This window comes from Vigna unguiculata, chromosome 5 (assembly GCF_037176805.1).
Source record: "Vigna unguiculata cultivar grain cowpea cultivar isolate G323 ecotype 2 chromosome 5, ASM3717680v1, whole genome shotgun sequence".
NCBI lineage: Eukaryota > Viridiplantae > Streptophyta > Magnoliopsida > Fabales > Fabaceae > Vigna > Vigna unguiculata.
Genome location: NC_140796.1, coordinates 52,842,524 through 52,865,030, shown reverse-complemented (window position 1 = coordinate 52,865,030; position 22,507 = coordinate 52,842,524). Strand labels below are relative to the sequence as shown.

The following is a 22,507-nucleotide window of genomic DNA, read 5'->3' as shown; positions in this document are numbered from 1 at the left end:
AAATCCTAAAGCCATAAATTTGCCACAAATTTTTTGGTGGCACATTGCACACACTTATTCCGTTTAATATACTACAATATATATAGTAAGTTAAAACTATATTAAATGCGTTTCCATGTCTATATATGTTCTACATGTGGTAGTAATTGCAAATAGTATAAATATAAATGTGGTACCAATAGGACTCATCTCTCATCTCCAACATAAATTTTTCTAATTTTTTATTAGGTGTTGCACAATAGAGTTGTCAAAATTGGATGGACCCATGAACTAATCCGGTTCACCACGGGTTCAGGTCGGATTAAGTTGAATTTCTTTTACAAATTTTAATATGAGTTAATTTTTTACCCAATCCACTTACAACCTGGCTCACCTAGGTTGAACCCATGATGAGTCGGGTTGGTGAGCCAACCTGCAAATAAAGGGTCACATAAGTACTTTTTATTATGTTGGATTTTGCAATTGGGTCGAGTTAGGTTGTTTTTTTAGCCAACATATTGGTATTTTTGTGATTTTGGTTTGTATTTGGATTCTATTGAAGTTTATTTAGATTTTAATCGTAATTATAATTTAGTTTTTTCTTTTTAGATCAAAGAAAAAATATATTTTTTTAATTGAGTTAGTGAGCCAATCCATTTAACCCACCAATCCGTGATGAGCCTAGTCGGGTTCAAATTTTTTTGATTCGCTAATAAGAGAGCAAACCAGACCAAATTATCCGTTTTGACATCTGTAATGCACAAGTGAAAAGAGTGAATATTTTTCTATTTTTTGAGGAAAATAGCACACACCCATGATTGCTTGCAACTACATGCCCTAATCACTGATTTGCCTACAATGTAGCAACCCTAAATCCATGAAGGTGGTGAAGCGAAGTTGCATTATTGTTGTAGATATTAACTATTTGTTTCATGATAAGGTCCCCACCCTACAATTAATGTAGCAACCCCAATACCAAGAACTTGCCAAAAAATTCTGGTGGCACGCTATGTTCACATTACTAGTCAATTAAAACTAAAGAAACTTACTAAATGCGTTTTTTCATGGCTCTCTATACTGTACATATATTGCAGTTTAAAAGACTACAATTATAAAACTGTTACAATAGGTGTACACAACTGTGTTATTGATCGTAAACAAAGTCAAAGCTTTCACATCAAATTAGGCGGAAAATCTAAATTTTGTAGCTGCCACAAACAAAAGGGAAACAAATTTAGAACACCCAATTTCCCAATCTTTCATCGCCACCTGTTATGCTATATTTAAGAATTTCCAATTTTAACGATAAAATGAAACTAAACTTAAATTCTTAGCATAGTTTCATAATCAATTCTACAATATATATATATATATATATATATATATATATATATATATATATATATTTATAAACACCTAATGCTATTTTTATTAAAAACGACAAAAGAACACAACTTCATTATTGTAAAAAAAAAAAATCTAAGTTTCACATATATGAATCTTCACTCGGAAAATAGAAACTCCACTTAAAAAAAAAATTGAAGTCACGTAAACGACGAACTCGCTTAAAAATTTCAAATTCATCATATATGAAAGCTTCTATTTCAAAAAGAGTAAAACCATCTTAAAAGAAAAGAACTTTTATTATGACCAAATAAAACCCTCGCCCATATACCAAACCACTGAATACAAAATTAAAAAAAGAAGAAGAAGATTAAAGTGGTTTACAACGAAATGTCCACGTATTATAACAAAACATTATATTACTAATGGAAACAAATTTATTAGTAATTTAAATTTGTTAACGAATTTACCAATAAATTTTAGCATATTAATTACTTATAGAAATATTTATTGATAATGAATTTATCAGTATTAACTACTCATATAAATTTTGTAATTTTAATTTTAATATCAATTATTGTCATGTTTCTATGGTTACTTAATTTATTTAATCTTTAGTATAGGATAATTAATGTCACCTTTTACTATAGGATAACTAATGTCACTTAATAATATTACCTACAACAATTTTAATATAGCAATTCAACTAATGGGTTAAAAATTAAATAAATTAATCTTCATCAATTAGTGTTCTTTCAAGTTTCAAAAATCTGATAACTAACTAATGTCAATAAACTATATATTTATAAGAACTCCAAACCACTACATACAACAAAAATATTAAGATCAAATTGTGATTTTAATGAAACACGATTTCTTTATATTAAAAAAAGATATAATACATTATTATTTTATATTATAACCGGTGAGTACAAAAACATACTTTATTAAAAAAGTTTAAGCAAGAGAATATATAGTGTGGTGTCACGTGTAATAAATGAGAACCACAATTCCCTTATCCACGTAAAAAAATCCAATCTAAGTAAACAATAACTCACTTAAACATGTAATTTGATAACATTTTAACTTTCTCTATAACTATTTATACAACGAAAAAATAAATAAAATATATTTGTTAATGTTAAGAAGTAAATTTTAATTTTAATTCAATATTACAAAACTGATTTATAAACTAAAATTTATATTTATTTATATATTATGAAATCGTCTTATTTATAGTCGATGTTAGATCTTCAACAATATCTTTTTTAAATTAATTTGTCAAAGTTTTCTAGCATGATTCATCAAAATTTGTAATTGTTGCAAAGGATTCTTGTGCATGTGATAAATGTTGAAAGTTCCTAGTTGAATAGTAATAAGGTAATTTCATAATATATAAGTGATAAGATAATTTCATAATATATAAGTGATTCTTATTTACTATACAAGTTGATTTTGTGAAATTCAATAAATTTAAAATTCACCTCTTAATATAATAATAAATATAATAATAAAGCTTATTCTAACGAGATTTGGTATTCTATTTTGTTCCATCTTCTTTAGGACCACCCATTATACATGCAGGGTTGAGTTGGGAAATTCACTTCTAACAATAAACTCTATATATAGTGGCTCATTGAGAGGAAAAAGAGTGTGAAGAATTTGTGTTTTGAGAAGAATGGCTTACACACAAGGTTTCTTGCAGCTCCATGCTCTAAGCACTCCTGTTAGAGTTTGGCCACACTGGGAAGTGGGAAGCACCAAACGAAAACACATTGTGTGCAACGCACAGAAGGAGGATGTGGAAGAGGGTGAAGTCACCACTCTTAGCCATGTCTCTCGCAGATTGGCCCTCGGCACTGCGCTCATCGGCGGCGCCGCTGCTGCAGGCGCTAAGGTATCACCTGCTAATGCTGCTGATGATGCAGAACTCTCTCTCGACCAACCTGGTATTTGTTTTACTCTCATCACCTCCATAAGCAATCCTTTCTTTGCATGTTTATTATTTATAACACAAACACTGTTAGAAACCCTATTTTGCACTGTATCACTACTGCATTAAGCAGAATCAGAGTCTCATAATAATGACTCAACATCGCTTGTAACCACTTTATTTTGTTGGGTACTGTAGCATTTATTACCACATTACCAGCTTCAATAAGCTCTGAGGAATATCCTGCATCCGTTGTCGAAGCTCTTTCTCTCAATCGAACCAGTTTTCCCAAGGGCTTCGTTTTCGGGACAGCATCAGCGGCATACCAGGTATCCTCATAATATATCTCTTCTTAATCTTTTACGAGAAAACTGTTTGAGATTTCAACGTATTTAACTTCATACCATTATGTTGTGTTGTTGATATATATATATATATATATATATATATATATATATATATATATATATATATATATATATATATACCTATAGTACGAAGGAGCGGCGTTTGAAGATGGAAGAAAAGCAAGTATATGGGATGCATTCACCCACAGATATCCAGGTTTTTTTTTTCTACCTTCCTAAATATAAATCCAATTAAGACGATTATAAATTATTTTTTTTAATATTAAAAAATATTTGTTTCTATGCTTTTCAAAAATTATACATATGAAACTTAATAAAAATGGTAGATAATATCTGATTGTAAACATTTAATACTTGCAGAGAGGATAAGGGATAGAAGTAATGGAGATGTAGCAGTTGACGAATATCACCGCTACAGGGTAAAGTCCAATTTCTTAATGATTACAGTGAAGGATGAATGAGGAAACCAATTATTTTTCTTCATCAAAAACAATTAATTAAACTTTTGGACGTTGTTTTACATTTATATAACAGGAAGATATTCAGATAATGAAGGATATGAATCTGGATGCATACAGATTCTCCATATCATGGTCTAGAATAGTACCAAGTGAGATAGAAGTTGATGAGTTATTATTCTGATTATTATTACTGTTGTTGGATCTTTCATTGTTAATGATTTTTCAATCTTCTTTTAAAAATGATTGATATATAGATGGAAAGGTGGGTCCATACGAGGAGGGTGTAAACCAAGCAGGAATCGATTATTACAATCGCCTCATAGATTATCTGATAGACAACGGTCAGTGTCCATGTTTTCCTCTCTTGGTTTTTCTTCGTTAAAATTTACATCTTATAATATATAATTTTTCTTTCATTGATTTAAATATTAATGTCGCAGGTCTAAAACCATATGTCACACTTTTTCACTGGGATCTTCCCCAAGCTTTAGAAGAGGAGTATGGAGGTTTTTTATCTCATCATGTTGTGTAAGTTGTACAAAATTTATTTTATATTTGCATAATAATTGTTCAAAAAATGACTTTGCTGTATTCTTGATTTTCAGAGATGATTTCCGAGACTATGCAAGAGTTTGTTTCAAAAACTTTGGAAACAGGGTGAAACATTGGATTACTCTAAATGAGCCATGGTCTTACAGTAACAATGGTTACGCAGTTGGGACGTTTGCACCAGCTCGATGCTCTGAATGGCAAGATCCAACTTGCCTCGGTGGTGACTCAGGAAGAGAACCATATATAGTTACACATAATCTACTACTTTCTCATGCAGCCGCTGTAGAAGAGTACAGAAAATTTCAGGTTTGTTTAGACCGGATTAGAAACTCTCGTTTATCTCTTTTTTATTAATAAGTCGTCAGGAAACGAGCTTTAAACCTAATTCAATTCCATAAGATCAATTTAAACCTAATTCAATTTCATAAGATCAATTTGTAAGGTGAGGTTTGCATCCTACTTATATATTATTAGGAGGTGTACTTTAAGTTTAACTCAACCCCACAAAATCGACTTGTAAAATGAGGTTTATATCCCACTTATATATATATATATATATATATATATATATATATATATATATAATGAAATTGTCTATTTCTAGTAAATGTGAGACTTCTGACAGAAATAAACTTTAAACCTAAAGTAATTTTACAAAATCAAATCAATTTGTAAGATGAGATTTATAATCCGTTATATATTATAAATTGATCTTATTTTTTATCATCGATGTGAGACTTCTACCTTTTTAAGATTAAAAACACTTTACACAGGAATATCAAGAAGGAATGATAGGCATAACACTTATTTCTCATTGGTATGAGCCACAAACAGACTCTGAATCAGATAAAGACGCCGCCAAACGTGCACTTGACTTCATGTTTGGGTGGTAAGTGCTTAACTCTGCACCAGAATATGCATTAATAGTCGAAGAGAACATGTTTTGATATGTAACAATGATTACTTACAGGTACATGGAACCATTGACAACAGGAAAATATCCAAAGAGCATGCGTTATCTAGTTGGTAATCGATTACCAGAGTTCTCAAAACATGAATCAAAACTTCTTGCTGACTCATATGATTTTATTGGAATAAACTATTACACCACTGTTTGCGTTGCGGATAATCCTTCTGTTCAACCAGAATCTAAACGTAGTTATAGTACAGATCCCAATGTCATTTATTCAAGTGAGTAAACTTCTATCTTTCAATCATGTAAATTGGGAATGTCTATTAGAAATGAAAATTGATATTTTGATTATTAAATTTTGACAACTTTTTTTTATAATTTTATATAACATTTTTTAAGTGGTTCTCTATTTTACTATTTTTTTTATTTTTAATATTCCAAAATCACTTAAAAAATGTTATCTCATATTATAAAAAAAAATTGTAAAAATTTAGTAATTAATATATGATTTTCGTATAAATTATGTATATGTTCAATTTCCTGATATAACATTTTCTTTTGTTTTCAATGCCCAGCTCAACGCAATGGTGTTCTCATAGGTGTACCGGTGTGTATATTTATGATTTTTGTCAAATTTTATGTTCATACTAATATTATTATTATTATTATTATTTTATTTCATATAACTTTATATTTATATTTGCAGACGGCTTCTGATTGGTTATATGTTTGCCCCAAAGGAATTAAAAAGTTGTTGCTCTATACCAAAAAAGAGTACAACGATCCTTTGATTTATATAACTGAAAATGGTAACTATACCAAAAGCAATTTTTATTGTCTTTAAAGAAAATATTTTGACAAAATTATTCAAAATGTGGAATTTCAATATAGATATTTCTTTTAACATGTTGATGTATATATTACTTTTAATTTATAGGAAGAGGCAATGACATAGGTGAAGAACACGATACACTTGAGGAATCTCTTATAGATGTTTATAGAATCGATTTTTACTATCGTCATCTCTATTATCTACTTTCAGCAATAAGGTAATGATTTAATTTTTACATATTTTAAATTTGTTTCTAACTCTAATTTAAATATTTTTTTTATTGACTTTATAAGGGATGGTCGCGTAAATGTAAAAGGATATTTCGCATGGTCACTTTTGGATAATTTTGAATGGAGAGATGGGTATTTGATAGGATTTGGACTAAACTATGTGGACAGGAAAAATAAGTTGAAGCGATATCCCAAACTTTCAGCAAAGTGGTTTAAAAATTTTCTTCAAAAAGCATGAGATGATTGCAAGAGTTTGGAAGATAATCTCTTATGTAATGTTGCCTATTAATAAATTTGTGTGGGAGCTGTTAAACTTTTTATTAATGTAATGCTTTTTTATTACTGAAATGTGGCTTGTTTAGTAAATTAATTCCTGGTTGTTTTTTTATTTGAGAAGAGAACATATTCGTTTAATTTTTTATCTGTCATATTTCTGTGTAATGGTATTTTAAATATTTTTTTTAATGATAATCAATATATTATAAAAGCACAATAGAAAAATGATATAAATAAACTTAACAGATAATTCAAATTTATATTAAGACACCTACTTGGCTGAAATAAAATATACTCTCTTTAATTTAATAAGAGAACCAGTTTAAAAATTGAAAATAGAAAAGTTATAGGGGATAAAAAAATGAATGTCATTGCTAAAAAGTTGAAGGACTTTATCTAAAACATGTCCTTGAATGTCAAATACCCACATTTTTGCAGTAATAATATTTTGAAAAACATTTGTATCAATATAAGAGGAAATAAAAACACAATTATTTGGTGAAGAAATCGAAAATGAAGGAGACAATACGTACAATCTCCTAAATAAAAAGAACTATTTTTAGGAAAAACGATAGATAAATCACAGATTAATTAGGCACTAACAGGCAACAAATTAAAATTAAATCGAAATACAAAAATAAATAAATTATCAAACATCAATGCAAGAGAAACGTGCACAATACCAATAGTTACTATAGAAATATCCTTATGACTATTGAAAATATTAATATTTTCATGAAATTGATTGTATTGATTGTGAATAACTATTTTCTGTCATAATCTCTTAAGATTCTACAAACAGTGTGTTTTAATTCTTCCCATAATCCTCCCAAACTCTTGAAACATGATAAATTTTATTCCAAGAAAACCCATGCAATTTGATTCAACTATAAACAATCTAAATATATATCATAAGTACCAATTACAGATTTTAAGCTCAATAAATCTGTCCATAATCAACCAAATCACAGTCACTAAACATAATTAACATTTCATTAGTTTTAATAAATATAACTTTTTTATTATGAAGTCATATTCTCAAATATAAATAAAATTTACACCGTGTTCTTGCAAAGAATCCCTAATAAGGAATCCATTGCAGATAATAGACACCACAAAAACATTATCTTTGGAGTGTGTTATTTGTCATTAATAGCTGATTATCCACATTCGCATATCATCATCATCATCCTGACACCTACGTTCTTTCTAATTAAAGACTTTTTGGTGTTTATTTTGGAACCATCCCTTCACCAAAATATGAGAAACATTTCTCATATTTTTATAATTTCAAATTCTTGAAATTTGTATCTAGTAAGTAGATATCGTTTAGATATGTCAGACCGGTTAGCTTATCACGAACAAGGTTAAGAAGGACTCCAACCTCCGGTTCATTTTATGGTGAGCCAAAAATTTTACAATTCAGCTCAATTTATTTATGTATTTATTTTTAGGTATTCATATATTTAAATATTTTTTTAAGTAATTCATGAGATGACAAAAACAAATGTCTTTATCATGCTCATCACCGATATATGATAAATTATTTCTAAAAAAATGTCCATATAGTCCAAGAAAACATGACTAATATTACACATTTTATGTCATAATATTTAAAATAATATAAATAAAAAATTACACATTTTTGTCATGCTAATTTATAAAATTTTGTTTATGAGAGAGTTGATTGAATAATTTACTGTAAAAATTATAAAGTATTAACGTATATAACTTCGCAATCAAATTAATTAAACATTTAAACTATTTAAATATTATTGAACAACATTCCAATATTTAAAAATATAAAATTGAACCTATATAATTAAAAATTGTAAATAATTATTAAAAAATTATAAAAAAATTATAAAATAATGTTGGTGAGTTAAGTGAATTATATTAAGTTCAACACACTTTAAAAAATTAACTTTTTCAACTTAACTCAACTCGAATTTATGATAAACGAAATTAACTCCTAAATTGAAACGCATTTTGAAATATCTCTGATATCATTATTAATCTCATTTGGCACTGTGTGGTGGATAATGAAAATGACCACTTCGTACAGACGCGCTTCCTTATCTACGTTCTGTTCTCCCTTATTGCAGAAGTACAGAACTTCTTATTTCCAGAAAAGGAATCAATTCAGTACGTAACAATAAATTAGAAAATTCATATTTTTATACCTTCATATAAAAAATAGTCCTCATATACTTAATACATTCACATAACTTAATTTAAGAATTGAATATGTTTTCAAAATTTTAAATTTTAAATTTTAATATAAAAATAAAAAAAATATATTTCAAGTTTTCGAATAATTTCACTCTCAAATTCTAATATAGTTTAGCTCTCAAATATAGTTTAGTTTAACGATAAATAAATATAGGCATTTTATTTTATCTTAGTTGTATTAATTTTTTGACGACTGTGAAATATTTTTAAAATTGACATTTAAATTATTTATATCGATTTAAATATTTATATGAAATTAAATTATAAAAATTAACGCTATTAAGTTACATTAAATATATTTATTTATGACCAAGATATTTTAAAATTTAAAAGAGAGAAGAATTTTGATCAAAATTTAGAGACTTAAATATATTTTAATTATTTTTATTTAAAATATTAATTAACACTAAAACGTAGACTATTAAAATATTTCTTTTAAGTGTTAATTGTTTTTCTCTAAAAGGAACATAAATAAGGGTTTTAAAAGCTAAACACTTTACAACATAAAATTATTAAAAGGATAATAATATTTTAATTTATTTTTTTATCCATTTTTAATTTATTATTTTAATTATCATTAAATCATCACATTATATTATAAAAAAAAATAAAAAAGAAATAATCTAATAATAATTAAAATAATAAATTAAAAATAAGTAAAAAAAGTGGATTAAAATTTTATTTTTCTCGTTGAAAGCCTGTTACACTTTGATTTGGATGTCATGTCACATCCCCACTTTGTATTACACGTGTTATCTTGTTGCGGTATGAACATGGATAACTTTATTTTGTTCACATTAATACACAACCCCAAACAAACGCAATATTAATTTATTTATCCTTCAAATTTATACAATTTTTATTTCAATACAATAATGTTAAAATAGTAATATTTTAGTTAATATTCGATATAATTATTAGAAAAATAATATGTCTTTTATCATTGTCTATAAAAATTTTATAAAGTCTAAAACTTTATGACAGATTTTCGTGATATCATAAAAAATGTATTTTCTGTATTTTTCATATTTCTTGTAATTATGACGTTAGAATACCTATGTCATAATAAATGAAATAGAAACATTATAGTTTTTATCAGAATAAATAAAAATAGTTATTTAATATTTATATCTGTAATTATATATTTTCTTTTTATGTTAATTAAATTAAAGATAAAATATAAATAAAATTATATAATATTTATATCTATAATTATATATTTTCCTTTTATGTTAATTAAATTAAAGATAAAATAAATAAAATTATATTATTTTAGAATTTAGAAATGTGAAATGAAAAAGAAAAAGTTTGACAATTAACAGATTCTCTTTGTTGCTTTGCCCTGTTTTCTTGGCCACATGTATCTCGTTCTATTGACTCCCACGCATTCTTTTTCTTCTCAAAAGTCTAAAATACATTTATTTATACTCAGGGTTTCAGTTTTCACTCTTTAATTATAACATAAGATTTTATATTCTTTTGGAATATGCCGATTTAAGATGTTATATTGTTCCAAATAAATATAAAAAAGTTATTCATATTGGGTTTCCATTTCAATATTCAATATTTTGTTAAAAAACATATATCCATATAAATATTACAGTAAATAATAACTACACCAAAAGTATTACATGTGACAAGACAAATAATATGACATGAGAAAATAATAATTATGTTAGATACTTAATTATCAGTGGCGGAACATCATTTGGACAAAGAGGCCATGGTCCCCAATTTTTATTTTACATTCATATAATTTAATATATGATTTTAAATAATGTTTTTCAAATTTAATATTTTAATATATTTTATATATTTAATATTTTAATAAATTTTACAGGAGAATTTTTTTTTTCACATTTATATAATTTTACATATTTATTTTAATATAAAAATAATTATTTTATTAATATTTTTATTAATATTATTTTTTAAATGATTATTTGTTTAATTTAATCATTTTTTATTTTTTAAAATTGAACCATTATAAATTAAAATTAATTATGCTAAAATTATAAAAATTATTTACATCTAATTTTATAATTATAATAATAACAATAATTGTTATTTTATTATTTTTTATTATCATAAAAAATAAATACAATGTTTTGACTAGTTTATATAAAAATTTTAGGATTCCTCTAATTCCTATTTTCGTTCAAAAATATTAGGTTGGTCTTCTAGTTTTTTTCTAATCTCAATTTGGTCCGAATTTTAAAAAATTATGTAATTTTGTTCTTTTTTCATTAAATTTATTGAATAAAATCAATAATTTTTCATCAAAATTGAAGTTGTGAATGGTTTGCTTTGTTGGTGTGATAAACATAATCGTAGTATCAATTTTGATGAAAAATTCTTGTTCCGCTTCAAGAAATTTGACGAAAAAGATAAAATTGCATTAATTTTTATAAAATGGAGACCAAATTGAAACAAAAAAATATTAGAGAACCAACATAATATTTTTAGACAAAAAATGTATCAAAGAGTAATTCAACCAGAATTTTTACACCTAACATATTTTCTGGAGGTCTGCTACCGTTAACAACTATATCACTAAGTTAACATAAATTTAAATTTGTTGAGTATTCATTTAACTATGAACATTTATTAGATTCTCAATTAAAATTTTACAAATTCATCAGCAAATTAAAAAATAACTAAGCTTAATTTTAATTATAAATTACTACGGAATTGTTGTATTATAAGAGAAACATATTATTTCCGTCAAATTTGACTTTTTCAAATGAGTAATAAGTTTGGGACTTTTTTTCGGAGTTGTATCTAAATATATTAAATCAAGTTACCAATTAAAAATAGTGCTTAAGATTATTCTAACACTACTATAATAATAATAATAACAATAATAATTTAAAATTACTATTTTAATAAATAATAATAGTTCTATTGATTTTTCTGCTTATATATAATAATTATTTTTAATATATAATAGTTTTATTATAAATAATAAATGTACAAACTCATTAACAATAATAAATATACATTAATAATAATAGTAATGAACTTACAATATTTTTTAAATCTATAATATATGTACTAACTTATTATTTTCAATATGCCAATAAAAATTTTAATATTAATTTAAATTATCCAAATTATCATTTTAAATTAACGTTGTACACTTCTTAAGTTTATATAAACAAAGTTTAAATTCATAATACAATAAATTAAAATTAGTATGTAATTAATAATATCTCTATTGATTCATCAATTTTAGTACAATAAGTTGTTTTTTAATATCTAAGAAATCAATGTTTTTTATTTATATATTTAACGTTTTAATTATATATTTTTCAATAAATTTTAGAAATGATTTTATTTTTAAAATGATTGGTAAAATTTCAATTTATATGTAGTGATCTAGTTAGTTTTCTGATTCATTATAATGTGAAAAGAAGAAATGATAATTTGTTTTGAAGGTTTTAATTTGAAGTTGAAAGAAAAAAATAGTTCTACTTTGATAAACATTTGATAAAGTGGTTGGGTTATATAATCTATTTTAGAAAAAAAATTCTAAAGCTATAAGAATTTTTTTATTAGTCTTTCTACTCTATCGTTTTCCTATGAATCAACATGATACATGTGAAACCCACGTGTTTGTAATATAAGGTTTAATTCAAAAATTTGTTTATGAACACGGTTATGCTGTGTTGTACCTCCCGAAACACAGGGTGTTCCTCAACTACTAACATATATCTTTTATTGCACATGTGTATGTTTAGTAAAAATTAATAAGGAAAAAAAATACTTTTTTTTATTGTGTACTTTTCTTCTTTCAGATATCTTTAAGTTAAAATATTTACTGTCAATATTTTTATTTTATAATTTTTTAGTATATTTTTTTTAATTATTGTATTTTAAATTTAATTTGAAATCAACTTATTCAATTTTATTTATTGGTTGTGTTATGTGGTAGTTAATTTATAATATTCTTGTAGTGTTAACTTAACTGCATATCAGTTATTAAACTATATGTATAATAGGTAAAGTGTAACATGCATTTCGATCATATCACCCTATCTCGTTAATCATAGATATAAATAAATCTGTATGCATAAAAGTCCGGTTTAAGATGTAATCTAAGTGTTTGAAGTTTAATAGAAGAGTTATTTATAATTCAATTTCATAAAATTAATTTATAAAATAAAGATATTATATATCTTCTGATTTTAATTTTATTGACAGAAATAAAATGTATTTTAACATTTTATATAATTATAAAAAATATGACTATTACGAATATATTCTAAGATTTTCTCTTCTATTTATATTATAGGATATTGATTTTTAATAAATTAATGTGAAAAATATGTAAGTTTTCACGACTTCCCTCAAACACCTTTTTTAAAATATTTTTTCTTACTTATACATATCTAACAATAACGTTTAAATCTTACTTGTATATTATAATTTAATTATGTTTTTATTCATATAACTTATTTTCTCGTCAACTTGTAAATCAGCACATGGTGTGGTGTATTAAAGTTATAAAATCTTTTATATTTTAAGAGACTACTTCAAGTCATTTTTTTAAAACTTCTTTAACTTTGTATTTAAGAGAATAATGAAATTAAATAGTGTTGCATTAAAATGTTCAGTAGATAAATATATATAAAAAATGTAAATGTAAATAAGTAGGTTTTGGAAAGTATGTCTGTATTTCCAAAATCTAATATTACAAAAATAAAACAATCTGCACTTAATAAATCCTTTATTATGATGCAATTTATGATCTCTTCAAATTTAAAACATTTCAAATTACTATCAAAATTATTCTTTACGAAATATTACAGGATTATTATAGCATTTGATTTTGACCTTTCATGGTTTGATTTATTGGCCATAAAATGAGTTTGGTTTGGATGTGGAAAGTGATAAGGTGAAGTGTATTATTGTTGTGTAGGTATTAATGAGAAAGCCCCCACCCTACAATTTAGAAATCCTAAAGCCATAAATTTGCCACAAATTTTTTGGTGGCACATTGCACACACTTATTCCGTTTAATATACTACAATATATATAGTAAGTTAAAACTATATTAAATGCGTTTCCATGTCTATATATGTTCTACATGTGGTAGTAATTGCAAATAGTATAAATATAAATGTGGTACCAATAGGACTCATCTCTCATCTCCAACATAAATTTTTCTAATTTTTTATTAGGTGTTGCACAATAGAGTTGTCAAAATTGGATGGACCCATGAACTAATCCGGTTCACCACGGGTTCAGGTCGGATTAAGTTGAATTTCTTTTACAAATTTTAATATGAGTTAATTTTTTACCCAATCCACTTACAACCTGGCTCACCTAGGTTGAACCCATGATGAGTCGGGTTGGTGAGCCAACCTGCAAATAAAGGGTCACATAAGTACTTTTTATTATGTTGGATTTTGCAATTGGGTCGAGTTAGGTTGTTTTTTTAGCCAACATATTGGTATTTTTGTGATTTTGGTTTGTATTTGGATTCTATTGAAGTTTATTTAGATTTTAATCGTAATTATAATTTAGTTTTTTCTTTTTAGATCAAAGAAAAAATATATTTTTTTAATTGAGTTAGTGAGCCAATCCATTTAACCCACCAATCCGTGATGAGCCTAGTCGGGTTCAAATTTTTTTGATTCGCTAATAAGAGAGCAAACCAGACCAAATTATCCGTTTTGACATCTGTAATGCACAAGTGAAAAGAGTGAATATTTTTCTATTTTTTGAGGAAAATAGCACACACCCATGATTGCTTGCAACTACATGCCCTAATCACTGATTTGCCTACAATGTAGCAACCCTAAATCCATGAAGGTGGTGAAGCGAAGTTGCATTATTGTTGTAGATATTAACTATTTGTTTCATGATAAGGTCCCCACCCTACAATTAATGTAGCAACCCCAATACCAAGAACTTGCCAAAAAATTCTGGTGGCACGCTATGTTCACATTACTAGTCAATTAAAACTAAAGAAACTTACTAAATGCGTTTTTTCATGGCTCTCTATACTGTACATATATTGCAGTTTAAAAGACTACAATTATAAAACTGTTACAATAGGTGTACACAACTGTGTTATTGATCGTAAACAAAGTCAAAGCTTTCACATCAAATTAGGCGGAAAATCTAAATTTTGTAGCTGCCACAAACAAAAGGGAAACAAATTTAGAACACCCAATTTCCCAATCTTTCATCGCCACCTGTTATGCTATATTTAAGAATTTCCAATTTTAACGATAAAATGAAACTAAACTTAAATTCTTAGCATAGTTTCATAATCAATTCTACAATATATATATATATATATATATATATATATATATATATATATATATATATTTATAAACACCTAATGCTATTTTTATTAAAAACGACAAAAGAACACAACTTCATTATTGTAAAAAAAAAAAATCTAAGTTTCACATATATGAATCTTCACTCGGAAAATAGAAACTCCACTTAAAAAAAAAATTGAAGTCACGTAAACGACGAACTCGCTTAAAAATTTCAAATTCATCATATATGAAAGCTTCTATTTCAAAAAGAGTAAAACCATCTTAAAAGAAAAGAACTTTTATTATGACCAAATAAAACCCTCGCCCATATACCAAACCACTGAATACAAAATTAAAAAAAGAAGAAGAAGATTAAAGTGGTTTACAACGAAATGTCCACGTATTATAACAAAACATTATATTACTAATGGAAACAAATTTATTAGTAATTTAAATTTGTTAACGAATTTACCAATAAATTTTAGCATATTAATTACTTATAGAAATATTTATTGATAATGAATTTATCAGTATTAACTACTCATATAAATTTTGTAATTTTAATTTTAATATCAATTATTGTCATGTTTCTATGGTTACTTAATTTATTTAATCTTTAGTATAGGATAATTAATGTCACCTTTTACTATAGGATAACTAATGTCACTTAATAATATTACCTACAACAATTTTAATATAGCAATTCAACTAATGGGTTAAAAATTAAATAAATTAATCTTCATCAATTAGTGTTCTTTCAAGTTTCAAAAATCTGATAACTAACTAATGTCAATAAACTATATATTTATAAGAACTCCAAACCACTACATACAACAAAAATATTAAGATCAAATTGTGATTTTAATGAAACACGATTTCTTTATATTAAAAAAAGATATAATACATTATTATTTTATATTATAACCGGTGAGTACAAAAACATACTTTATTAAAAAAGTTTAAGCAAGAGAATATATAGTGTGGTGTCACGTGTAATAAATGAGAACCACAATTCCCTTATCCACGTAAAAAAATCCAATCTAAGTAAACAATAACTCACTTAAACATGTAATTTGATAACATTTTAACTTTCTCTATAACTATTTATACAACGAAAAAATAAATAAAATATATTTGTTAATGTTAAGAAGTAAATTTTAATTTTAATTCAATATTACAAAACTGATTTATAAACTAAAATTTATATTTATTTATATATTATGAAATCGTCTTATTTATAGTCGATGTTAGATCTTCAACAATATCTTTTTTAAATTAATTTGTCAAAGTTTTCTAGCATGATTCATCAAAATTTGTAATTGTTGCAAAGGATTCTTGTGCATGTGATAAATGTTGAAAGTTCCTAGTTGAATAGTAATAAGGTAATTTCATAATATATAAGTGATAAGATAATTTCATAATATATAAGTGATTCTTATTTACTATACAAGTTGATTTTGTGAAATTCAATAAATTTAAAATTCACCTCTTAATATAATAATAAATATAATAATAAAGCTTATTCTAACGAGATTTGGTATTCTATTTTGTTCCATCTTCTTTAGGACCACCCATTATACATGCAGGGTTGAGTTGGGAAATTCACTTCTAACAATAAACTCTATATATAGTGGCTCATTGAGAGGAAAAAGAGTGTGAAGAATTTGTGTTTTGAGAAGAATGGCTTACACACAAGGTTTCTTGCAGCTCCATGCTCTAAGCACTCCTGTTAGAGTTTGGCCACACTGGGAAGTGGGAAGCACCAAACGAAAACACATTGTGTGCAACGCACAGAAGGAGGATGTGGAAGAGGGTGAAGTCACCACTCTTAGCCATGTCTCTCGCAGATTGGCCCTCGGCACTGCGCTCATCGGCGGCGCCGCTGCTGCAGGCGCTAAGGTATCACCTGCTAATGCTGCTGATGATGCAGAACTCTCTCTCGACCAACCTGGTATTTGTTTTACTCTCATCACCTCCATAAGCAATCCTTTCTTTGCATGTTTATTATTTATAACACAAACACTGTTAGAAACCCTATTTTGCACTGTATCACTACTGCATTAAGCAGAATCAGAGTCTCATAATAATGACTCAACATCGCTTGTAACCACTTTATTTTGTTGGGTACTGTAGCATTTATTACCACATTACCAGCTTCAATAAGCTCTGAGGAATATCCTGCATCCGTTGTCGAAGCTCTTTCTCTCAATCGAACCAGTTTTCCCAAGGGCTTCGTTTTCGGGACAGCATCAGCGGCATACCAGGTATCCTCATAATATATCTCTTCTTAATCTTTTACGAGAAAACTGTTTGAGATTTCAACGTATTTAACTTCATACCATTATGTTGTGTTGTTGATATATATATATATATATATATATATATATATATATATATATATATATATATATATATATACCTATAGTACGAAGGAGCGGCGTTTGAAGATGGAAGAAAAGCAAGTATATGGGATGCATTCACCCACAGATATCCAGGTTTTTTTTTTCTACCTTCCTAAATATAAATCCAATTAAGACGATTATAAATTATTTTTTTTAATATTAAAAAATATTTGTTTCTATGCTTTTCAAAAATTATACATATGAAACTTAATAAAAATGGTAGATAATATCTGATTGTAAACATTTAATACTTGCAGAGAGGATAAGGGATAGAAGTAATGGAGATGTAGCAGTTGACGAATATCACCGCTACAGGGTAAAGTCCAATTTCTTAATGATTACAGTGAAGGATGAATGAGGAAACCAATTATTTTTCTTCATCAAAAACAATTAATTAAACTTTTGGACGTTGTTTTACATTTATATAACAGGAAGATATTCAGATAATGAAGGATATGAATCTGGATGCATACAGATTCTCCATATCATGGTCTAGAATAGTACCAAGTGAGATAGAAGTTGATGAGTTATTATTCTGATTATTATTACTGTTGTTGGATCTTTCATTGTTAATGATTTTTCAATCTTCTTTTAAAAATGATTGATATATAGATGGAAAGGTGGGTCCATACGAGGAGGGTGTAAACCAAGCAGGAATCGATTATTACAATCGCCTCATAGATTATCTGATAGACAACGGTCAGTGTCCATGTTTTCCTCTCTTGGTTTTTCTTCGTTAAAATTTACATCTTATAATATATAATTTTTCTTTCATTGATTTAAATATTAATGTCGCAGGTCTAAAACCATATGTCACACTTTTTCACTGGGATCTTCCCCAAGCTTTAGAAGAGGAGTATGGAGGTTTTTTATCTCATCATGTTGTGTAAGTTGTACAAAATTTATTTTATATTTGCATAATAATTGTTCAAAAAATGACTTTGCTGTATTCTTGATTTTCAGAGATGATTTCCGAGACTATGCAAGAGTTTGTTTCAAAAACTTTGGAAACAGGGTGAAACATTGGATTACTCTAAATGAGCCATGGTCTTACAGTAACAATGGTTACGCAGTTGGGACGTTTGCACCAGCTCGATGCTCTGAATGGCAAGATCCAACTTGCCTCGGTGGTGACTCAGGAAGAGAACCATATATAGTTACACATAATCTACTACTTTCTCATGCAGCCGCTGTAGAAGAGTACAGAAAATTTCAGGTTTGTTTAGACCGGATTAGAAACTCTCGTTTATCTCTTTTTTATTAATAAGTCGTCAGGAAACGAGCTTTAAACCTAATTCAATTCCATAAGATCAATTTAAACCTAATTCAATTTCATAAGATCAATTTGTAAGGTGAGGTTTGCATCCTACTTATATATTATTAGGAGGTGTACTTTAAGTTTAACTCAACCCCACAAAATCGACTTGTAAAATGAGGTTTATATCCCACTTATATATATATATATATATATATATATATATATATATATATATATATATAATGAAATTGTCTATTTCTAGTAAATGTGAGACTTCTGACAGAAATAAACTTTAAACCTAAAGTAATTTTACAAAATCAAATCAATTTGTAAGATGAGATTTATAATCCGTTATATATTATAAATTGATCTTATTTTTTATCATCGATGTGAGACTTCTACCTTTTTAAGATTAAAAACACTTTACACAGGAATATCAAGAAGGAATGATAGGCATAACACTTATTTCTCATTGGTATGAGCCACAAACAGACTCTGAATCAGATAAAGACGCCGCCAAACGTGCACTTGACTTCATGTTTGGGTGGTAAGTGCTTAACTCTGCACCAGAATATGCATTAATAGTCGAAGAGAACATGTTTTGATATGTAACAATGATTACTTACAGGTACATGGAACCATTGACAACAGGAAAATATCCAAAGAGCATGCGTTATCTAGTTGGTAATCGATTACCAGAGTTCTCAAAACATGAATCAAAACTTCTTGCTGACTCATATGATTTTATTGGAATAAACTATTACACCACTGTTTGCGTTGCGGATAATCCTTCTGTTCAACCAGAATCTAAACGTAGTTATAGTACAGATCCCAATGTCATTTATTCAAGTGAGTAAACTTCTATCTTTCAATCATGTAAATTGGGAATGTCTATTAGAAATGAAAATTGATATTTTGATTATTAAATTTTGACAACTTTTTTTTATAATTTTATATAACATTTTTTAAGTGGTTCTCTATTTTACTATTTTTTTTATTTTTAATATTCCAAAATCACTTAAAAAATGTTATCTCATATTATAAAAAAAAATTGTAAAAATTTAGTAATTAATATATGATTTTCGTATAAATTATGTATATGTTCAATTTCCTGATATAACATTTTCTTTTGTTTTCAATGCCCAGCTCAACGCAATGGTGTTCTCATAGGTGTACCGGTGTGTATATTTATGATTTTTGTCAAATTTTATGTTCATACTAATATTATTATTATTATTATTATTTTATTTCATATAACTTTATATTTATATTTGCAGACGGCTTCTGATTGGTTATATGTTTGCCCCAAAGGAATTAAAAAGTTGTTGCTCTATACCAAAAAAGAGTACAACGATCCTTTGATTTATATAACTGAAAATGGTAACTATACCAAAAGCAATTTTTATTGTCTTTAAAGAAAATATTTTGACAAAATTATTCAAAATGTGGAATTTCAATATAGATATTTCTTTTAACATGTTGATGTATATATTACTTTTAATTTATAGGAAGAGGCAATGACATAGGTGAAGAACACGATACACTTGAGGAATCTCTTATAGATGTTTATAGAATCGATTTTTACTATCGTCATCTCTATTATCTACTTTCAGCAATAAGGTAATGATTTAATTTTTACATATTTTAAATTTGTTTCTAACTCTAATTTAAATATTTTTTTTATTGACTTTATAAGGGATGGTCGCGTAAATGTAAAAGGATATTTCGCATGGTCACTTTTGGATAATTTTGAATGGAGAGATGGGTATTTGATAGGATTTGGACTAAACTATGTGGACAGGAAAAATAAGTTGAAGCGATATCCCAAACTTTCAGCAAAGTGGTTTAAAAATTTTCTTCAAAAAGCATGAGATGATTGCAAGAGTTTGGAAGATAATCTCTTATGTAATGTTGCCTATTAATAAATTTGTGTGGGAGCTGTTAAACTTTTTATTAATGTAATGCTTTTTTATTACTGAAATGTGGCTTGTTTAGTAAATTAATTCCTGGTTGTTTTTTTATTTGAGAAGAGAACATATTCGTTTAATTTTTTTAATCTGTCACATTAGGCTTAATATCAGCTTTTCTTTAACAATGAAGAATTATATTAAGTGCTATTTGGGATATTTTAACTTATGTATAAATAAATATATGCAAGAAAAAAAATTATGAAATTAATATACCACCGAAACTATAACTAAATTGATGTATTAAACAAATTTTACTACTTAAAATAATAAGTATTATAATTTAAAAATATCATATAACCAATTATTACATCGTAACATCTTATAGAGATATTAGATAATGAATTACTATTATAATATCTTAATAATATAACAGAATATAATAAATTATTATATCATAAAATATTAGTTATAAATATTTTAAAAATATTTCATAATATCTTGAGAATATAATATAATAGGTTATTATAACATAAAATATTAATTTTAAATATTTTAGATATATTTCATAATATGTTGGAAATAAATACATAAGCCTCTAATTTCAAAATTGAAATTAAGGTACACATAAAACATATTGAGAAATGAACAAGTTTTATCATTTTTTATTAATTGAAATCTGCGAATGTCGAGTGCACTAATATCAGTTTCTAAATATTCCATATATTTAATTATTATATTTCCTTTTTATAAAAATATAGTAAGAGTAAGTTCTTGTTCATTATTGTTGTATTGTGAGATCTGAAATACTTAATCCTAGTTCCCACCTCACTTCGAACAATTTGAAAAAAAAAAGAGAGTTTTATAATATTAATATGTAGATTTTTGTGTGAGTAAAAATATCAAAATAAAACTAACCATTGAGGAAAAAATGTTACATAAGACTTTCTGAAAATAGAAAAATTATGTGGAATAAAAAAGAATGTCATTACAAAAAGAATCGAAGGACTTTGTCTGAAATATATTAAAATGTTGAATGTGAAACACACTCATTCTTACAATAATAATATTTGGAAAACCACTATTTGTATTAGTATAAAAGTAGAAAAAGTTACAATTATTTTCGTGAAGAAATTGAATTTGAAGGAAAGAATTCGTACAATCATTAAAAAAGATGCCAATTATTTATCTTCTTGGGGCGAAACATAAATTATTTCTAAGAAAAAAAAATATTGACATATCACAAGTTAATAAGACATTAACAAACACTAATAATCACTAAACATACTTCTAACTAAAATTAAGATTATATCTCCTAAATATAATGACTAATGATAATAATAATGATAATATTTCAGCAAGTATAATATTTTGATTATAAAATCATATTTTTAAATATAAATAAAAATTTCACATTGTAGATAATAGACACCACAAAAATATTATCTTGCGAGTGTGTTGTTTGTCATCGATCTGACGCAATTGGTATCAGCATCATCCTGACACCTACATTCTTTCTAATTAAAGACTTTTGGTGTTTAT

General features: G+C 26.2%; 2 protein-coding genes across 2 annotated transcripts; both read left to right on the top strand.

The window, feature by feature from the left end:
- The first annotated feature begins 2,982 nt into the window (after window positions 1–2,982).
- On the top strand, window positions 2,983–7,000 carry LOC114183780 (cyanogenic beta-glucosidase-like). Its single transcript, XM_028070913.2, has 14 exons — window positions 2,983–3,272; window positions 3,455–3,585; window positions 3,751–3,820; window positions 3,985–4,043; window positions 4,159–4,234; window positions 4,340–4,426; window positions 4,526–4,613; window positions 4,691–4,943; window positions 5,411–5,526; window positions 5,608–5,828; window positions 6,126–6,157; window positions 6,257–6,359; window positions 6,488–6,599; window positions 6,676–7,000. The coding sequence occupies exons 1-14, from the start codon at window positions 3,002–3,004 to the stop codon at window positions 6,848–6,850; spliced, it is 1,794 nt and encodes a 597-aa protein (XP_027926714.1). The 5' UTR covers window positions 2,983–3,001; the 3' UTR covers window positions 6,851–7,000.
- Window positions 7,001–17,059: 10,059 nt separating this feature from the next.
- LOC114183758 (cyanogenic beta-glucosidase-like) lies at window positions 17,060–21,079 on the top strand. The gene is made up of 14 exons (XM_028070886.2): window positions 17,060–17,349; window positions 17,532–17,662; window positions 17,824–17,893; window positions 18,058–18,116; window positions 18,232–18,307; window positions 18,413–18,499; window positions 18,599–18,686; window positions 18,764–19,016; window positions 19,490–19,605; window positions 19,687–19,907; window positions 20,205–20,236; window positions 20,336–20,438; window positions 20,567–20,678; window positions 20,755–21,079. Exons 1-14 carry the CDS (start codon window positions 17,079–17,081, stop codon window positions 20,927–20,929), a joined length of 1,794 nt encoding a protein of 597 aa, XP_027926687.1. The 5' UTR covers window positions 17,060–17,078; the 3' UTR covers window positions 20,930–21,079.
- The last annotated feature ends 1,428 nt before the right edge of the window (window positions 21,080–22,507 follow it).

What these genes read in the sequence shown, in the direction of transcription:
- LOC114183780 (XM_028070913.2), top strand. Translation starts at nt 3,002, where the DNA reads ATGGCTTACACACAAGGTTTCTTGCAGCTCCATGCTCTAAGCACTCCT. An exon ending in ATGGTCTAGAATAGTACCAA is followed by an intron (nt 4,235 to 4,339) that starts GTGAGATAGAAG and finishes ATTGATATATAG; the next exon opens with ATGGAAAGGTGGGTCCATAC. An exon ending in GTGTTCTCATAGGTGTACCG is followed by an intron (nt 6,158 to 6,256) that starts GTGTGTATATTT and finishes TTATATTTGCAG; the next exon opens with ACGGCTTCTGATTGGTTATA.
- LOC114183758 (XM_028070886.2), top strand. Translation starts at nt 17,079, where the DNA reads ATGGCTTACACACAAGGTTTCTTGCAGCTCCATGCTCTAAGCACTCCT. An exon ending in ACGAATATCACCGCTACAGG is followed by an intron (nt 18,117 to 18,231) that starts GTAAAGTCCAAT and finishes TTTATATAACAG; the next exon opens with GAAGATATTCAGATAATGAA. An exon ending in GTGTTCTCATAGGTGTACCG is followed by an intron (nt 20,237 to 20,335) that starts GTGTGTATATTT and finishes TTATATTTGCAG; the next exon opens with ACGGCTTCTGATTGGTTATA.